The sequence below is a fragment of the Platalea leucorodia genome (genome assembly GCF_965183815.1).
Source record: "Platalea leucorodia genome assembly, chromosome: Z".
NCBI lineage: Eukaryota > Metazoa > Chordata > Aves > Pelecaniformes > Threskiornithidae > Platalea > Platalea leucorodia.
The window spans coordinates 12,368,680-12,385,269 of NC_138858.1; the positions used below are offsets into that span (position 1 = coordinate 12,368,680).

The window sequence follows — 16,590 nt, forward strand, 5'->3', positions numbered from 1 at the left end:
TCCCTCAGCCGCTCCTCGTAAGATTTGTGCTCCAGACCCTTCACCAGCTTCGTTGCCCTTCTCTGGCCACACTCCAGCACCTCGATGTCCTTCTTGGAGTGAGGGGCCCAAAACTGAATGCAGTACTCAAGGTGCAGCATCACCAATGCTGAGTACAGGGGCACGATCACCTCCCTGGTTCTGCTGGTCACGCTATTCCTGATACAAGCCAGGATGCCATTGGCCTTCTTGGCCACCTGGGCACACTGCTGGCTCATGTTCAGCTGGCTGTTGACCAACACCCCCAGGTCCTTTTCTACCGGGCAGTGGCTGAAATGGAATATGAGGGTAAACCTCTGGAGAAACTCCTGCTACTATAAAATACTGCACATGTCCCTTAGCTATCTGGACTTTTCTAACGCATTAAATGAGTCTTGGTATTCATTGGATGTGAAACTTTTGTTTCAGACATTGATTTAAATATCTGAAGTGTCTCTGGAAGACTGTATTTGACAAATTCCCTTCTCTATGATGACACATCTTTCTGTATTAATATAGCTCATCCATGTGGGAGCCAGAACTTTTGTGGACCTAGCTCAGCTTCCAGAGAAACTGCAGACTTCATGCTGTGGCAAGTGTGCAACAGCCTGCACTGCCTTTTGATCAAAAGGCAGAGCAATATTTAACTGGTGCTCTGCTAACACGTGCCTCTTTCTCTGAGAGAGGGTGATAAAAGAGGGAGTGTTTTTCTCTAACAAAATCGTGATGCTCTTGCAGAAGAGAAGAGCAGCAGTGAAGCTGGTTAGTAAGTATATAGAGTAATTTGCAGCAGTTGCTCATTCTCTCATCTCTGAAACCACAAATTACTCTCAGAAAATGGCAATGCAAACCGCTTGCTTCTTGCGAACGTCCATGGGAAAACAAGCAAGAGTGGTCTCTTTCCCCCTCTCTCTTCCCCCCCCAAGACAAATCTTATGGCTGTTTTCTACTCCTGCCCACAGTACCTCTTACACCCACTAGCTTCCTTGAGTTTATTGAGAATTTTGCGCAAAGACTGGGGCAAAGCACAGGAAGCAGTGGTTCGTGAGTGGGATTGTACACTTGACATTTGTTTACAGATGTATCGTAATGTACTGCTTTTGCTTTCATGGTCTGGTCTTTCTAACACCGTTCCTCTGGTTGACGCAGGGCTCCTGTACCCGTGGGTAGGAATGCAGACGGAAGCTGTTAATAACGGTTGCTGGCAATTGACTTCCCTTCTTTCATAGTAAAGCGTAGAGTTTGTAGCTCAGGATCCTACCCTGCGGCATAGGTTATTCTTTTGTTGTGTGTCCATCTCTCTTGGCTCTTCAGGATCGGTTACCTTTCTGTTTATCAGCCCTGAGGCTGCCATGAGTGACTCATCCCTGCTGTTTATGGCTGGAACAAACACTGTGGAAGAGCAGAGGGCTCGCTGGGAGAGAAAGCGCAGCCGGACAGCCAAGGAGCTGCTGGAAACTGAACACAAATACCTCGAGCAGCTGGATTTGGTGGTCACAGTGAGTATTTCGGCCCCTTCTGATATGTGGGTACCTTCAGGCAGCACATACTTATGTGTGTTGTCATGGGGAAGGGTCAAGAGCAAGACTTTGATATGTCCCTACTACATGGGACGACTGCTGGGGCTGAAAGGTTTTCTTGTTGTTTTTCTTTTACCTCCTCTGTAATATCCGATAGCTCGTGGTTTTGGGCCCTTGGCTTTGATCGGTACACAGACATAAATCTTTAAGTTTTGATTGTATAGGGGACTCACCTTAAGATGCCCGAGATATATGAAGTATAGGGGCACAGACAAGACAAAGACAGATTATGAACAAGGTGGTGAAAAACATACGCCTAGGAATACTGAAACAGGCTCTATCAGTGGTGTAGTGCTGTTCCATGTGCTTACAGTTATGGTCAAAGTTACCAAGAAGGCTTACATCTGATGATAGGTATCTTAGGTAGGCGTTCACAACATTTGATATCCTTTCGAGCTAAAGAGCACGCAGCCTGCTTCTGCAGAAGTTGCTTCTGCTGTGTACTATGAATAGCCTTTGAGTGACCTATGAATTTTACTTGTTTGAAATTCTCTGTTTTTTCCTACTTAGTTCTTTGTGACAATATTAAAGGCCAAAGGGACGCTGAAACCTGCTGTGTTGGAAACCATATTTGGACCCCTGGAATCCATACATTCAGCCAGCCAGTAAGTGAACACACTGATGTGATTCCTGTAATTATGTGGTGAGGACCCTATATTGATGGGAAAGTAAGATTTCAGGAAATAAAGCTAACGCCTCGTAAAACAGGCATTCACTTTTAGCACTGCTAGCCTTGGTGGCACTTGCAGGTGTACCCAGGAAACTGCTGGTCTGTATCCACATATCTGGATGCCCAGTTGCTCTCTCGATAATGGTTTAAACGCAGTAAGTCTGCTCCATGGTATTTTTATGGGATGTTTTCTGTAGCTTACTCTGTGACCACCAAGCACGTATTTGGCACAGAAACTGGGTGTGAGGTGGAGACTGAGAAAAGAAGGTCAGCATAGGAGTGAACCAGAGGGTGCTGCGAAAATGCCAGCAGTAATGTACCCCTCACGAGCTGTCTTTGCTCCTTGTGCACAGTGTTCTGTCGCTTCACCTGGAAAGAGGGAATTTGGGACCAGGACTGGAAAATTTCTGTCAGAATCTGGAGCTTTATGGCCACTATGCTGAGAATTTGGAGCAGGCAAATAAAACCTTGAAGGTAATTATCTCCTTTATTCTTCATGTTCTTCCTTCCCTCTCTTTCTCCATTTTGTGAAACAGCTATGTCCTTCCCTTTTTCTTCTGTTTCTAGAGTGATCAGTTTTCTTCCTTTTTCTGGGCAGCTGCTATTTTTCTCAGTCTTTCTTCCATAATAGAATGGTGAAAATTTCTCTACTTATTTAGAGCTTCAAATTTTTGAAGCTTGTTTCAGGTGTTTGTGTATGTATGTGCAGACACTGAGCACAGCTTTCTCAAACAGTTCTGTATTTACTCCCACTCCTCCTTGGCTCGCAAGCCTGGAGAGTTAGCAGTGGGAACACTAGGGGACAGTGATCTCTTTTTGGAGAATTAGCAGGTCTCTTAGTCTTTCCCACTACCATTAACTGTATCCTAACAGTGGGATTTCCTTTTCCTTCCCACTTTTTTTTCTACGGTAGAAAAGGAATTTTTCCTTCCCACTTACCTCTCCAAATACAACCTGTCTTCCAAGAAATTTCAGAAGGATATATTTTTATTTCAAAGTCCTGACAGCTGCATCTGGAATTTAAACCACCTGACTTCCAGTTTTTGTCCATGCTTGTTCCCAGCTGCAGGGTGTACTGGGATGTTTCCCTTCTGTTCTGTTCGCATGCATATATTCACACTTTTGATTTGCTAAGCGAAAAAGCCATTTTGGATACTTGCCTTGTGGTGATGGGAATGTGGGCTGCATTGCTTTGTCTTAAAATGAGTGGCAAAAAGTCACAAGTGGACTCCTTGTTTTCCTATCTGAGTCAACCTTCCTTTTTTTCTTTATTTCCATTTGCTGAGTATACTAGCTTTATACTGCTGTGCGTGTATGAAGAGGGGATATTGCTTCCATTACCTGCTCGGAAATAGTGGTCAGGAGAAAGGGAATTGCTTGCCTATGGCCACAAAAGAAGTCGTTGATGCTTGCATTTAGGACTGGGGTCCTAAACTCTAAGTTTAAGAGTTTTAAGAGTTCCAAGTTCTGGTGCAGGCTAGAGCATATATTTTCTTCTATAGTCTCAAAGCTATATGCCTTTTCTGCTGCATACAGGAGCAATTGAGGAAAAATAAGTCATTCCGACGGTTTAAGAAACTCCAGGAGACTCGACCTCAGTTTCGAGGGAAGAAGCTAGAGGATCTGCTTCCTTTGCCCCTGCAGAGGCTGCACCAGTAAGTATGCAATTCTGTCTTCAAGGTGTTAGTACAAGAGGGGAAAAAAGGAACATAATAGTGTCTTCGTTGCTATGGGAGGTAAAGTTGCTTAATATGTCTCAAAATCAGAGCATATAGACAGCAATGACACAGACCTGAAGATGTGCCTGTAAAGTGGAACCAGTGTACATAGATGGGAGATGATGCAGAGACGTAGCTGTGTTTCGCCCTGCCTCCTAAGCCCTTCATCTGGCTCTTGGGTAGAATTGAAGTGGAGGCTTTCCGTCATCTCAGCAAGCTACTGCAGTTAGGCCCTGAACAAAAGCAAGCTGTCTGAAGTGCTGCAGAAGGGGTGCTCTCTGCCAGAGGTGGTCTCACTCCACTTTTGGGCGGGTTGCTGACCTGGAGCACTGTGACTCTCCTCTCTTGTAGATGGTTGCTTTTGGAGAGAGATTAATGAACACAGGGGAGCTTTTCTCCCCTCTCTGGTTATCAGGGCCATATGCTTAACTCAGATTTGGTGCCTATCGCAGTGGCCTGAGCCTGGACAGATCCAGTCTGGATTGCTGCATTCTCCCCTTGAGGCATCATCTCCCCTTTGAAGAGGCAGGCTGACTGCACGAGGCAAGTGCTGCGTGCACCCAAGGGCCACCCGTTCTTGGGGAGGGTTTGTGGGATAATACAGAGCACGGGTGGTTTGCTGGGAACCCATCTGCTGCTGCTGTAGGTCAAGTAGCTGCTCTTCAACCCTGGTCTTACCCACGTTAAAGCAAATTGGAGAGATTGAGAGCTTTGTTTCTTTGAAAATAACTCCGAGTGAGCATACCACAGTCTTTCAGGTAGCTTTATGTAACCTTTTTAATCAGCTTGGCAGATATAAACATAAGCTTTCTTTCTACCATAATTCTTTGGATTGTTCCTTTGAATTAGTAAAATAGCAGTATGTTTGTTGCTGTCCAACTGTTTGGAAGAATGGTGGCTTTTTAACAGAAGGTCTAATTTTTTCATTAATCAGGTCTTTCCTGTTCAAGTTTCGTCAAAACTCTGTTGCATATACTGTAGGTCATATGACTTCTGCCAGTTTGTGAATCTATTCAATGTGATATTTATTCTGTCATTTCAGACTGAAAACAGTTTGACTTTATTGGGAGAAAGCATTTGCGGAGATCTGATCCTTTCCGGTAAAGACTGGAGAGGAAAAAAGAAAAAGGCAGTTCCTAGTTCTTATACAAATGCCTTTATTTTCTTGTGTGGGCAGGAAACATACGGTATGAATGCAACCATTCAGACATTAAAAAAAAAACAGTTCAAAGAGAAATTTGTCTGTTATTGAAGGCATTTTTATGTGAATGCTAAGAGAGTCTTATGAACTTAAGTAATATGTGAGGTTGCTTTTATGAGATCCCCAGGAAATGCCAAAGGCTTGCAAACGTATAAAATACTTGGGTTAACTTAGTTGATAAATTTGAAAATAAAATTGATGTCATTGAAGAATTGTGACCAAAAGCTGCTTGTTTAGACTTAGAGGTGTGTACTCCACCTCCTGGTGGAGTGTTGTGCATCATTCTGTCACTAATAGGAGGTGCTGCTCTTCCTGGTACCTTTTTGTGAAATAAACCTGCTCTCTCTGCCTTAGGTACAAGCATTTCCTCAGAGACTTGCTGGAGAACACCAGCCCAGACAGTGCTGAGTACCAGAAACTTGCAAGTATGATTCCACCTGTAGATGCTGGCACTTTGATCAGTGTTAGCCTCCTTGCTAATGATGTTTGGATTCTCGTCTGTCTACTTCCACAGGAAGAAAAAATCGTCTTCTCTCTGGGGTTCTAGTGGATTACTATTTCACTTCTGCATCTTGATCAAGATGTCCCTGAGAACACATTGGGAGTAAAAATGTAGAATAACTGAGGGGGAAATTGGCCTAGGGGTTAGGCTGGAAAAATGGCAGCTCTATTTTTGACGATGAGGGTGGTGAGATACTGGAACAGGTTGCCCAGGGGAGTTGTCGAGGCCCTGTCACTGGAAGCATTGAAGGTTAGGTTGGACGGGGCTTTGAGCAATCTGATCTAGCAAAAAATGTTTCTACCCATGGCAGGGGGGTTGGACTAGATGATCTTTAAAGGTTCCTTCCAACCCAAACCATTCTATGACTATTGGTTACGTGCCTCAGTTTTCTAGGATAATTCATGTCCTTCATGCCATATCTACTAGCAGTTAACAAGACTTGTGTGGATTCCAAATCCAGGAGATTATTCCTCTGTCTAATGTTTCATCGGCAAATAAATATTTTCTAGAACCGCAGACATGTTGGTTAGAGAGAGGCCTCTGGAGGTCATCTAGTACAATCTCCTGTTGAAATTACTGAATAAATCTGTTGTTGATGCTTGGTTTAAAACACTTGCTTCTTAATTTCATCTTATCTTTTCACAGCAAGATAGATAAGGCGTAATACATACTCATTTCTGATAACCTCAGAATATACTGCTATAATTTCAGAGGCTGTGAAATCCGTTTCTGAGGTATCTCGGTGGGTCCAAGACATCATTCATAAGAGAGAGAACTCATTGCAGCTACTTCGGGTTCAGAAAATGCTCAAAGGACAGAAGACCCAGGTTTTCACTCCAGGTGGGTCTTACTGACTGCTCTGTTTTTCTTCTGCCAATCTGAGATAACTGGAGATATGCTCGCCTTCATCTCTGACTCAACTCATATTAACCAGCGTTCTCCTTCTGCCCAAATACCATAGATAGGTGGTGAAGGAATGTAACTAGTAATTCAAGCACTTTTTTTTTTTTTTAATGAAGAATTTTTGAGTAAGGATAAGCAGCAGCTTAATTGCCTGACATTCAGATAGGAGGAGCTGATGTCATGTAGTTAGAAAGCTAGTAACAGGAACCTATGGAGGTCAGGAGTGTTAAGTCCTGGGTGAGGATGAAAGACAGACATTACATAATTTTGAAGAGTGTAAGTAGTGGTGTTGTCCCTACTCCATTGCAGGAACCATAGATTTCTGAGTGTCGAGGGCCCAAGGACTGTGGTGGTTTTTACCTTAAGCTACAAGCTTCATGGACTTCTGCTCACACCCTTCACGTGAAGAATCTTCTTTTAGCTGCGTTGTTAAACTGTGCCAGCAATCAGCTATTTCTGTTGATAGCTGACATATATAAAGTCACAGTCACTGGCATGTAAGATCATCTAATTGGATAACAAGTTTCTTTATGACCTCTTGTGTGACTCTGTGCTCTCCATGCCCAGCACACACTCCAAGCTACGTATGGAATATTCTGAGAAATGTGTCCAGTCTGGGCAATTATGAAATGGTCACGTGGAGCTTCACCTGTGCCCTCACTAAATACTGCTATTGCAGAGGTCATCTAGAAACAGTGCTGCAGCTGGAAAGGAGTGTTAAAGTCACTGTGTGTAAAGGTCTCTAAGGCACACCTCCAGGTACTTAGGAAGGAGGTTGTAATTCGTACATGTGGATTTTTGGGTGAAAAAAACATCCCCCAGTGGGATGGAGGAGAGAATAGTAAGGGTAAAAGTAAGAAAACTCCTGAGTTGAGATAAAACCAGTTTAACAAGTAAAGCAAAAGCCACGCACACAAGCAAAGCAAAACAAGGAATTCATTCGCTCCTTCCCATGGGCAGGCAGGTGTTCAGCCATCTCCAGGAAAGCAGGGCTCCATCACGCGTAACCATTACTTGGGAAGACAAATGCCATCACGCCGAACGTCCCCCCCCTTCCTTCTTCTCCCAGCTTTTTATGCTGAGCATGGCGTCATACGGTGTGGGACATCCCTGTGGTCAGTCGGGGTCAGCTGTCCCAGCCGTGTTCCCTCCCAGCTCCTTGTGCACCCCCAGCCTCCTCGCTGGTGGGGTGGGGTGAGGAGCAGAAAAGGCCTTGACTCTGTGTGAGCACTGCTCAGCAGTAACTAAAACATTCCTGTATTGTCAATGCTGTTTTCAGCACAAATCCAAAGCATAGCCCCATGCTAGCTGCTATGAAGAAAATGAACTCTATCCCAGCCAAACCAGCACAGGTAGAAAAAGAGGTTATTTATCAGAGGTTATCATTCTTGAAGATGCTCAGTCAGTGGGCAGATTAATTCACAATTCTCTTTCCCATTCTTCACAGAACCCTTTTGGTGATGCCAGCTGAAAGGGAGCTAACACAGGTGTGCTCTGCTTATACTGAGCATGAGCATGCGTGGGGGTGCCTGCGCACGTTGGGGTAGTGCATAAGTAAAAAGGTAAATCAGTTATCCTGAATGACAGAACTTATAAGATAACCAAGTGACAAAAAAAAAAACAACCAACCCCAAAACAGTATAGCTAGACCAGAGATGGCCATCATTTGAAAGTGTTGGGTCCGCTCTTTTTCTTTTGTCTCTGAATATTCTGAGACATGTAGTAGGACAGGTGTTGAGGGTCTACAGACACCTTTCCATTGCCTATAGACACCTTTCCATTATCTAGGACAGAGAATTGTGATGGTCGTGTTTCCTATTAGCTGGAGTAAAATAGGTACTATTGGATGTGAGAAGCAGAAAAGTAAGACGCAGCTGGGGCTTGCTAGTTTTGGGCCAGCTTTCCAGAAAGAAGCTAGCATTTGCAGAACTGTTAAGATTGCATCCTGTTACTCGGAGGGAAAAGGTGAGAAAACGTAATGCTGTAGATTCAGAGAAAAGGGGCACCTGTGGAGTTGGGTATCTCACATTTGGCAGTGTCTCTGAGATGAGCTGCTCCCAATTAAAAGAGACCCTGCTTTTCCTGCTGCCTTCCATATATAGGGCAAACACCATCTTAGCCAGAACTGCCTCCTTAACATAGCACACTGTTCTGTCACCCTAGCTTCCCTAGGCATATTTCCTTGCCCTCCTTTCACAAGAATTTCCTAAATCACATGCCCCTGGGAATCCTGAACATGGATCTGTATCCCAAGACTTCCAGCACAGTCCAGCTCAGAGTGTATGCCAGGGAGTCTGATCACAGCTTAGCCTGAGGGAAACGGTTCCCAGTCCAGCCCCATTTGCTGACACCTTCCTTCCATTTGTTTTTTAAACTTGGACCGATTCCTGCACCTCACCCTTCTCTTTCTCAGTTTCTTATTCAGATGAGACGAGTGGTTCCTGTAGAGTAAGCTAAGGAGGAATTCACTTGCCTCTATGTTTTGTGACTATAGCATACTAAGTAAGGCACAATCCACAATTAAAACAAAATTGTGTTGTTTTCTAAAACGGTGCTTACTAGCTCAGCCAGAAGCTAAGGCATGAAAAACAGTGGCTGAAATTCTCTGGCCGGTGTTTCCCAGACCAGGCCAGATGTCAATACCTTATTATGGCTTTAAATTTTTATAGATAATCTTACTGGCAGATGTCTTCATAATTCCCATGAGTTGATGGCTGTCTTGTACAATAATTCTTCTAGTTAGAGGTACTGCTTTAATTATTCTATTTTGTGTAGATGCCATTTTTCTTATTCCTGCTTACAGCTAGGTTTGTCCAATTGTTTTGATTTTTTCCTGCTGATTTCTCTGCCTTTTGTTTTATTGCAATTCATTTCACGAGTAGATGACACTGGACCTTATTCTGTACGAGAAGGTTGCTAAGGTTGCCTCTTCAGATGCTCCTTTTAATATGTTGTTTTGTATCCCCTTTGCTGTCTTCTCATTAGAACAGTAATCTGCGTTCTGTAATCTGTTAACTACTGGAGGTCTGTATATAGTTAGATGACCTGTGAATTTTTTTTTTTTTTTAATTGGCATGCATAAGCAAACAAAACAAGGAAACAATAATAAATGTTCAAAGCTTAGGCTAATTTCTTTTTCACCACTAATGACAAACAATTGGGCAACACAATTTAAGATAGTTCAGGCTATGTTTTCTGAGAGTTTATGTTAATTTAAAGGTATGGATACCATTTTCAAACCCTGTTTTTGTTCTGGTCTCTTTAAACAGACTCGCATATCATAATGTCCTCTTAATTAACATAGCAGATTTATAACAACTTCAGTCTCGCCTTCTATGCTAAAAGTTTTGGGCTGATTAATGCTTCTGCATGGGTGCCATCAGTGCTGGTGAGCTGGCCCCGGTTGATACTCAGTGCCTTCTAGTGGCTGGAATTGAGGTAGAACCTGGTAACCTACAAGGGTAGCTCACTGTGTTCCTGTGTGTCTCATTACATCTTTTCTTTCTCCACCCCCACCCCCACCCCCCCACCCCCCCCGCGATGATCTGACAAGTGTCTTTATTTCCCTTGCATGACTAGGACGCTGGTATATCCGGGAAGGCTGGCTTTTGGTGGTGCCTTCAAAGGGAGAAGAACTGAAGCGCCGGATGTTCTTCCTTTTTTCTGATATCTTAATTGCAACAAAGCCCTGCCACCCACTGCACCCGCTGAACTCGAATAAATTGGCGTGCCAGGCTGTCTACCCGCTTCACCAGTGCGTAGTGGACAAAGTGTTCGGCCACACGCAGAGCCAGGGAGGGCTCCTCAGTGTAAGTCTTCCCGCTTCTGCCTGGCAGAAGCATCGCTGGAGTCAGACTGGCGAAGCAGGTCTCTAGCTGTCTCAGCAGCAGCAGGACTGAGATGATGAGAGAGGTGACAATGGTAAATGCAATGAACTAGTCTGAGTTAGGGCAACCCTTCTCTTTTTGGGTGATGCAGGGCCTTTTGCCTTCATGGTGTAGGCCCTCCAGAGCACTCGGGTTCAGGCTGCTGATTGCTTCACTTCATAGAATCATAGGATGCTTTGGGATGGAAGGGACCTTTAAAGGCCATCTGGTCCATCCCCCCTGCAATGGGCAGGGACATCTACAACCAGATCAGGTTGCTCAGAGCCCCGTCCAGCCTGGCCTTGAATGTTTCCAGGGATGGGGCATCTACCACCTCTCTGGGCAACCCGTTCCAGTGTTTCACCACCCTCAGCGTGAAGATTTTTTTTCTTGTGTTCAGTCTAAATCTACCCTCCTTTAGTTTAAAACCATTACCCCTTGTCCTGTCACAACAGGCCTTGCTAAAAAGACTATCCCCATCTTTCTTGTAGGCCCCCTTTAAGTATTGAAAGGCTGCTATAAGGTCTCACCGCAGCCTTCTCTTCCCCAGGCTGAACAACCCCAGCTCTCAGCCTGTCCTCATAGGAGAGGTGCTCCGTCCCTCTGGCCATTTTTGTGGCCCTTAGCTCAGGTGAGGAGGGTCCGGTAAGACTCTGATGCACCCTCAGCAGAGCACACGTCTGGGGGGACAGCCCCGCAGTCGTGTCACAAGAAATAACACAGCATCACAGTGACTGTGGACTGAGCTTATAGAAAACCCTGAAAAAGAGAGTATGCAGAATGATGTGGGTATTATCGCAACAGATATTGCTTGTGCAGCTAACTCCTTGAGGGCTGCAGGGTCTTTGACTGTGAGGGGTGCCTTAGGTAGGGGTTTCCAGTTCAGGTCTTCCTAGGTGGCAGCACCTTGGGTGAGCTGTGATCTGTAGATGGTGGTGGTGGAAGGACCCCTAGGGGCAGCTTGGAATAAGGGAGAAAACCGTACTAAGAGCTGCCAAGAACTGTAATTGCCCACTTGCAAACACCCTACTAAGTCAAAGTGAGCTGTCATCTGTGGCTGGAAGGAATGGACAAGTCCGGCACTTGCTCTGCACCGTCCAGCCTCTGGCTTCTCCCAGTACCAATGCTCAATTTTTCTATCTGGGAAAAAAAAAAAGGTGAAAAATCAGCATGCAGGGCTGAGTTGAGTTCAATGGGGATGGCTCTCATTTTATTAGAGTTGCCACCTTGGCAAGGAATGCCACAGAGTGGCAACAGATTCTGTTTGCCTTTCAGCTTTCCTTTCCGCACAAGACACTGCTGTTGATGTCCAGCAACCAACAAGATATTAATGACTGGTATCAGAGTCTCACAGCTGCAGTCAGGTAGGCATCTGTTTCCCAGAGGTGGAAAGGCTGAGGGAAGGGGGCAGAACACAAAAATAACCATACGGACCTGTGTATTTGCATGTATTACATGGTTATGAGGCTGGCAGAGAAGACCTGACTCTGGCAGCCAGGATAAAAGGGAACAGTAAGAACAGATTCCATGTATTAATTAACAGTGAACTTCCCCTTTGCTTTCCTCTACAGGCAGCTGAAAGCCTGACCCGCCTGAGTACAAGACAGACTGGCAGGAGAACCACCCCTCTTGGTAGAAGCCTACACAGTCTTAGGAAATGTTCAAGGACATAGAGTAGGAGAATTGCATTTAGAGGGACTACACGCCGTGCTTGTGAAATTATGAATGCTTTGTCAGCTGTCCTAATCTTCATACAGATACTGCAAAAAATAGGTACGCACACTAAGCATTTGTATATAAAAAACCTGTATCAAGACTTTTCCCCAACTTAGCTTAGAAGCTTCTAGCTTTTCTACACTTTTTCCCCTCAGATTATTAATTTAAGGGCAAGCAGAAGAGAGCCTGACTTGCTTTCCCTCATTAAATGCTTTTATCCAACTGTCTTTCTAAATCGGTGTTTTCACAGTTATTTGTCTATGTATACATCTACCTGCTCTTGCTTCTAGGTCTTTTGATCAAAACGGATGTTTTGGGTAATGGCAACATGGGTGTAACGCTGTATTTTCAGCTATTGCTACAGGGCCACACTCTTCTTCCCTTGACGTATTTTTATCATTCATATCCTTTTCTACCTAAATAGTTTGACAGTTATTGTCTCTCCTCCTCTAAGAAAGTGACAAGTGAGCAGCTCAAGGGAAAATAATTCGGTGGTTAAAATCCTACCTCTCAAGCTTCTCTTCAATCCCACAGAAAAGTTAATCTGCTGAACTATCTGAAATAAACTTGTAGGGAACATGGACTTACGCTTATCCAACAGCGTTCACATTTCTAATCTGAATCCTAAGAGATGATGCAGACGAAACAGCGCTCGCCTTTGCTTTCAAGGTATGCAGTATCCTTATTGCTTTGAAACGGTACGGTGAAAAGCCTGGGCAGCATCTCTGCTCCCGAAGCACAGGTAAAATCTCCAGAGGGCTACAGTCAGCGTTCTGGGTCATCAATCACTGGTAATGTGCTAGGGTTCCATTTACTAGGATGAAAGACCAATTTAAGGAAGAAATAAGGTATTATTGAGTATTTCATTAAAGCCTCAACATGGACTTTTTAATAATGTTGAAGCTCTGCAGCAATAGTTTGGTTCATCTCTTCTATTGAGGGGGGAAAACATGTTTGAACAAGATGCTAGGTCAACTGCAAAGAGGACAATTTAACATTGTTAGAAACATAAAGATTAAGGTCTGTCTGCACACTGACTTTTTAGTAGTTTGACTGGTTTTTCTTCTTCCTTGAACAGTACTACACATCCTTAATTTCTCACTGAAATTCATTAAAACAGAAGTGGTACTGTGTGAATAAGTGTCCTGAAGAGAAAATTACCAAATTTTAAGTTAACATCACTTGATTTTTTTTTTTCTTTTGGTCTTCCCATACAGCTAACTCACTACACAAGATCTCATTTGTCTTAAGTTTGTGAAACATGGGAGGGAGGAAGGAACCCAACATCTTTGGGGCTTTTTGGGGCATTTCTTTGTTTGTTTTGTTTTGTTTTTTGGTTTTTTTTGGGGGGAGGTGGTGTTGTTAGTTTTTTTTCCCCACTCAGAAGCCACCACTAGGACTCTCAAGTGCTAGCTGTAGTTGAAATCAAAGACAAAGCCACCAATTTAAGTTTCTTATCTCCCAGTAGTTACATCACTCTCTGGAAAAGTTCTGCTACTATCCCTTTCAGTTCTAATAGGGTAATACAGGATTTCTTGCAACGCTGCACCTGACGCTGAGATGTCTACCAAGCTCGTGGTAGAGACAACTATTATTCCTGCCCACACTGCCTCTTTATTATAACACAAGTCCCTGTAGTACTGCCTTTTGAAGACTTATCTCAGTGCTACCATCCTATTTGCATTCAGCACTTCTGAAACAGCAAAACTAACTTGCCTTTTCACTGAATTTCCTGCCCTGAAAGACTGCAGACTGGCTTCCGGAAAACACTGGAGCTCTGTCACAGCGAAGTGGAGATGCTGCCCCAGAGAGCAGGGCTGTTGGACCAGAACCTGTAACAAACCCAGTCTTTGCTGGAATAAGTTACTAACTCATGTGCACAGGAATATAATCCAAATAGAAGCAAACTCACTTTCTGGACAGAGTTTATTTACACAGGGAATATCAACCATTAGGGCTCCCAGCTTGATTTCCTTCTCTCGCTGAGTTTCTATTCAAACCCCAGGAAGAAGCAAGCAAACCTCCAGCTTGTGCCTCCATCATGGCAACTCAAGGTTCGCAATCAACCTTCAGACCTCCCAGGACGCCTTCCGTTCCTGTGCTCCACGACAGCAACCAGCTGGCCGCTGCGCGGGCAGCCGACGCCAAGCCCCGTCCCGGTGCCGGCACGGGGCTTCCATCCGGGCAGAGGGGGACGCCTAGACAGGGGTGCCCTCGGGGGCCCGCGGGGCCGCCGCCCGCTGCGCGTCCTCCCGGTAGCCCTTCAGGAGCTGGTTGAGCAGCGTCTTCTCGGTGTCGCGCTGCGGGCGGACGAGCGGCGGGAAGGGGTTCCCCTTCAGCTCGATGACCGCCATCTTAGCGCGGTCAAGGCCATCCCGGTTGGGGATCTGCAGCAGGCGGGTGTAACTGCCGGGGTGGGGCTGGAAACGGGGTGCCAACACCTTGAACAGCTTGTGGATGAGGTCCTTCTCCTGTGGGGCGGCACGCTCAGCTCCAGCGCCGGGGCTGCGGGGGGCAACGAGGGATTTGGGGGGGGGTTGGGGGGGGTTACTTACCGTCAGCCAGAAATCCGCCATGCGCATGGCGCGCTCGTTGGTGTCCCCCAGCTTGGCGTACTCGATGAGCTGCGGGGAGGAGGAGGCACAGCCGTTAGGGGCCCTCAGGCGCCCGCCGCCGCCCCGCCCGCTCGGGCCCGCCCGCTCACCCGCTCCGCGTAACCCCGCATCTCGTCGGCCCGCGCCCAGGGCGCTTCGATGCGTTCATGCCGCACCAACGCCGTCACCAAGTTGCGCAGCAGGTCGAGGCGCGAGCGCGGGCCCAGCCCCAACCGCCGGTGCACGCGCCCGTGCGAGATGGCGGCCGCCGCCGTCAGCCGCATCCCGCCGCCCTCCCGCCCCGGCCGCCGCCGCCGCCGCCGCGGGGCACCGTGGGAGCCCGCTCCCGGCAGCCCCCGCGCGCCGCGCGGCACGCCGGGAGTCGTAGTTCGCCCCATACCTGCCGGCGCCAGCCACAGCCGCCTCCGGGCTCGGCGGGAAGCGGAGCCCGCAGCCGCGTACCGAGAGGTCTGAACGGGGCAGGGGAGCCGGGCCCGGCCCGGCAGAAACGGCGGAGCGGGCCCCCGGCCTCCCGCGGGGGCGGGGGGTGTCGCGGCACGGCAGCGCCGTGGCAGTGCGCAGGCGCAATGGAGTGGGCGCGGCTGCGCGCGGCTCCCCGGGCGAGGCGGAGCCGCGGGGCACGCTGGGAGCTGTAGTTCCCTGCCGCCGCCATCTCCCGCCGCGGCGGGGCCTTGTCCCGCCGCAGCCAGCCCGGCGGTGTAACGGCCCTGCGGCGTCGGGACGAGGCCGTGGCGGCGGGCAGGCAGGGTGGGCCGTGAGGTGAGGAAGGAGAGCGGCCGGCCTGCCTGCTGCCCCTCACCGCAGCCGGGGCGGGGTGGGGGGGGACACCGCGCTGACAGGACGCCCCTTGGGCTGCGGGGAGGGGCTCAGCCAGGCTCCAAGGCCGGGCCAGGCCGTCCAGAGCCTTAACCTTATTCCCTCTTTTTTTCCCCCCGGTACCAGTGCCGGGATGCCAGAGGAGCCTCGGACCCCCACATCGCATCCCCAGGCTGCGCAGGAGCGGCGTTAGGCGGGCAGCCTGGCGGGTGAGGCTGCTGGAGCCAGTGCCACGCAGACCTTACGGGGTGCTGGAGCCGCCGTCGTCGTTAACGGCAGAGGTGGGTGCGCCCCTTCTTTCCCCAAACACAGAAACGCACCCTATTCTGCAAGATCTCATGCCCCCATAGCCCCGCTCCTGGCAGCGCGTATGGTTCAGCTCCAAGAAAAACGCTAAAAGGCAGCGTAAGGAGGTTTCCCGCCACTCGTCTCTTGCGGTCAACATTTCTGTATTTCAGAGAAAGGATGTGTAACAAAAGCAGCTACCAACAGTGTAAGAAAAAATATCTTTGTTATTATGAATATATCATAAAATCACAATCATTTTATACACATTTTAGTATTTCATATACTTATATAAATAAAGTGAACAGTATAGTTATTGGAATGTGTAATAGGAACAAACATACGGATTTTAATGTGAAATTAACAAATTCTTGGACCCCATCCCCATCTTTTGTTGCTTCTCTGGGGCTTAGCGTGTTAACTCTGAAATACTTCTAGGAAGAAGGTTACTCAAGCTGTGATACCAACAATAACTCCAGGGATTACCTTAATTCCATTTACAATCAGTTTTCCTCTCCTTTTCCTGGTTTAGCCTGACTACAATTCTTCTGTGTCAGTATTCCAGCTTTGCAAGAAAGACTAATGCTGTATATACTTGGCACAGTGTTGAAAGAAAACATTTTCCAAGCTTTACTATTTTGTTAAACCCATTAACAATCAGCATTTTGCCATCACTACACACTCTTGCAAATGTTTCCAT

The 16,590-nt window shown here is 46.9% G+C and overlaps 2 protein-coding genes across 2 annotated transcripts; one reads left to right on the forward strand and one right to left on the reverse strand.

Moving 5' to 3' along the window:
• Positions 1-1,370: 1,370 nt before the first annotated feature.
• On the forward strand, positions 1,371-11,910 carry ARHGEF39 (Rho guanine nucleotide exchange factor 39; the record flags this gene model as incomplete). Its single annotated transcript, XM_082337598.1, has 8 exons — positions 1,371-1,517; positions 2,109-2,203; positions 2,622-2,742; positions 3,805-3,923; positions 5,542-5,612; positions 6,401-6,529; positions 10,172-10,401; positions 11,734-11,910. 8 exons carry the CDS (start codon positions 1,371-1,373, stop codon positions 11,824-11,826), a joined length of 1,005 nt encoding a protein of 334 aa, XP_082193724.1. The 3' UTR covers positions 11,827-11,910.
• A 2,176-nt stretch (positions 11,911-14,086) lies between these two features.
• Positions 14,087-15,073, reverse strand: MRPL17 (mitochondrial ribosomal protein L17). Its single transcript, XM_082335447.1, has 3 exons — positions 14,879-15,073; positions 14,730-14,798; positions 14,087-14,645 (listed from the first exon to the last, which is right to left on the reverse strand). Exons 1-3 carry the CDS (start codon positions 15,050-15,052, stop codon positions 14,373-14,375), a joined length of 516 nt encoding a protein of 171 aa, XP_082191573.1. The 5' UTR covers positions 15,053-15,073; the 3' UTR covers positions 14,087-14,372.
• Between the last annotated feature and the right edge of the window lie 1,517 nt (positions 15,074-16,590).

Excerpts from the sequence above, each read along its gene's own strand:
- MRPL17 (XM_082335447.1), bottom strand. The coding sequence starts at position 15,052 with ATGCGGCTGACGGCGGCGGCCGCCATCTCGCACGGGCGCGTGCACCGG. Across the intron at positions 14,799-14,878 it reads TGCGGGGTTACGCGGAGCGG|CTCATCGAGTACGCCAAGCT; the intron begins GTGAGCGGGCGG and ends TCCTCCCCGCAG. Across the intron at positions 14,646-14,729 it reads TGGCGGATTTCTGGCTGACG|GAGAAGGACCTCATCCACAA; the intron begins GTAAGTAACCCC and ends GCCGCCCCACAG.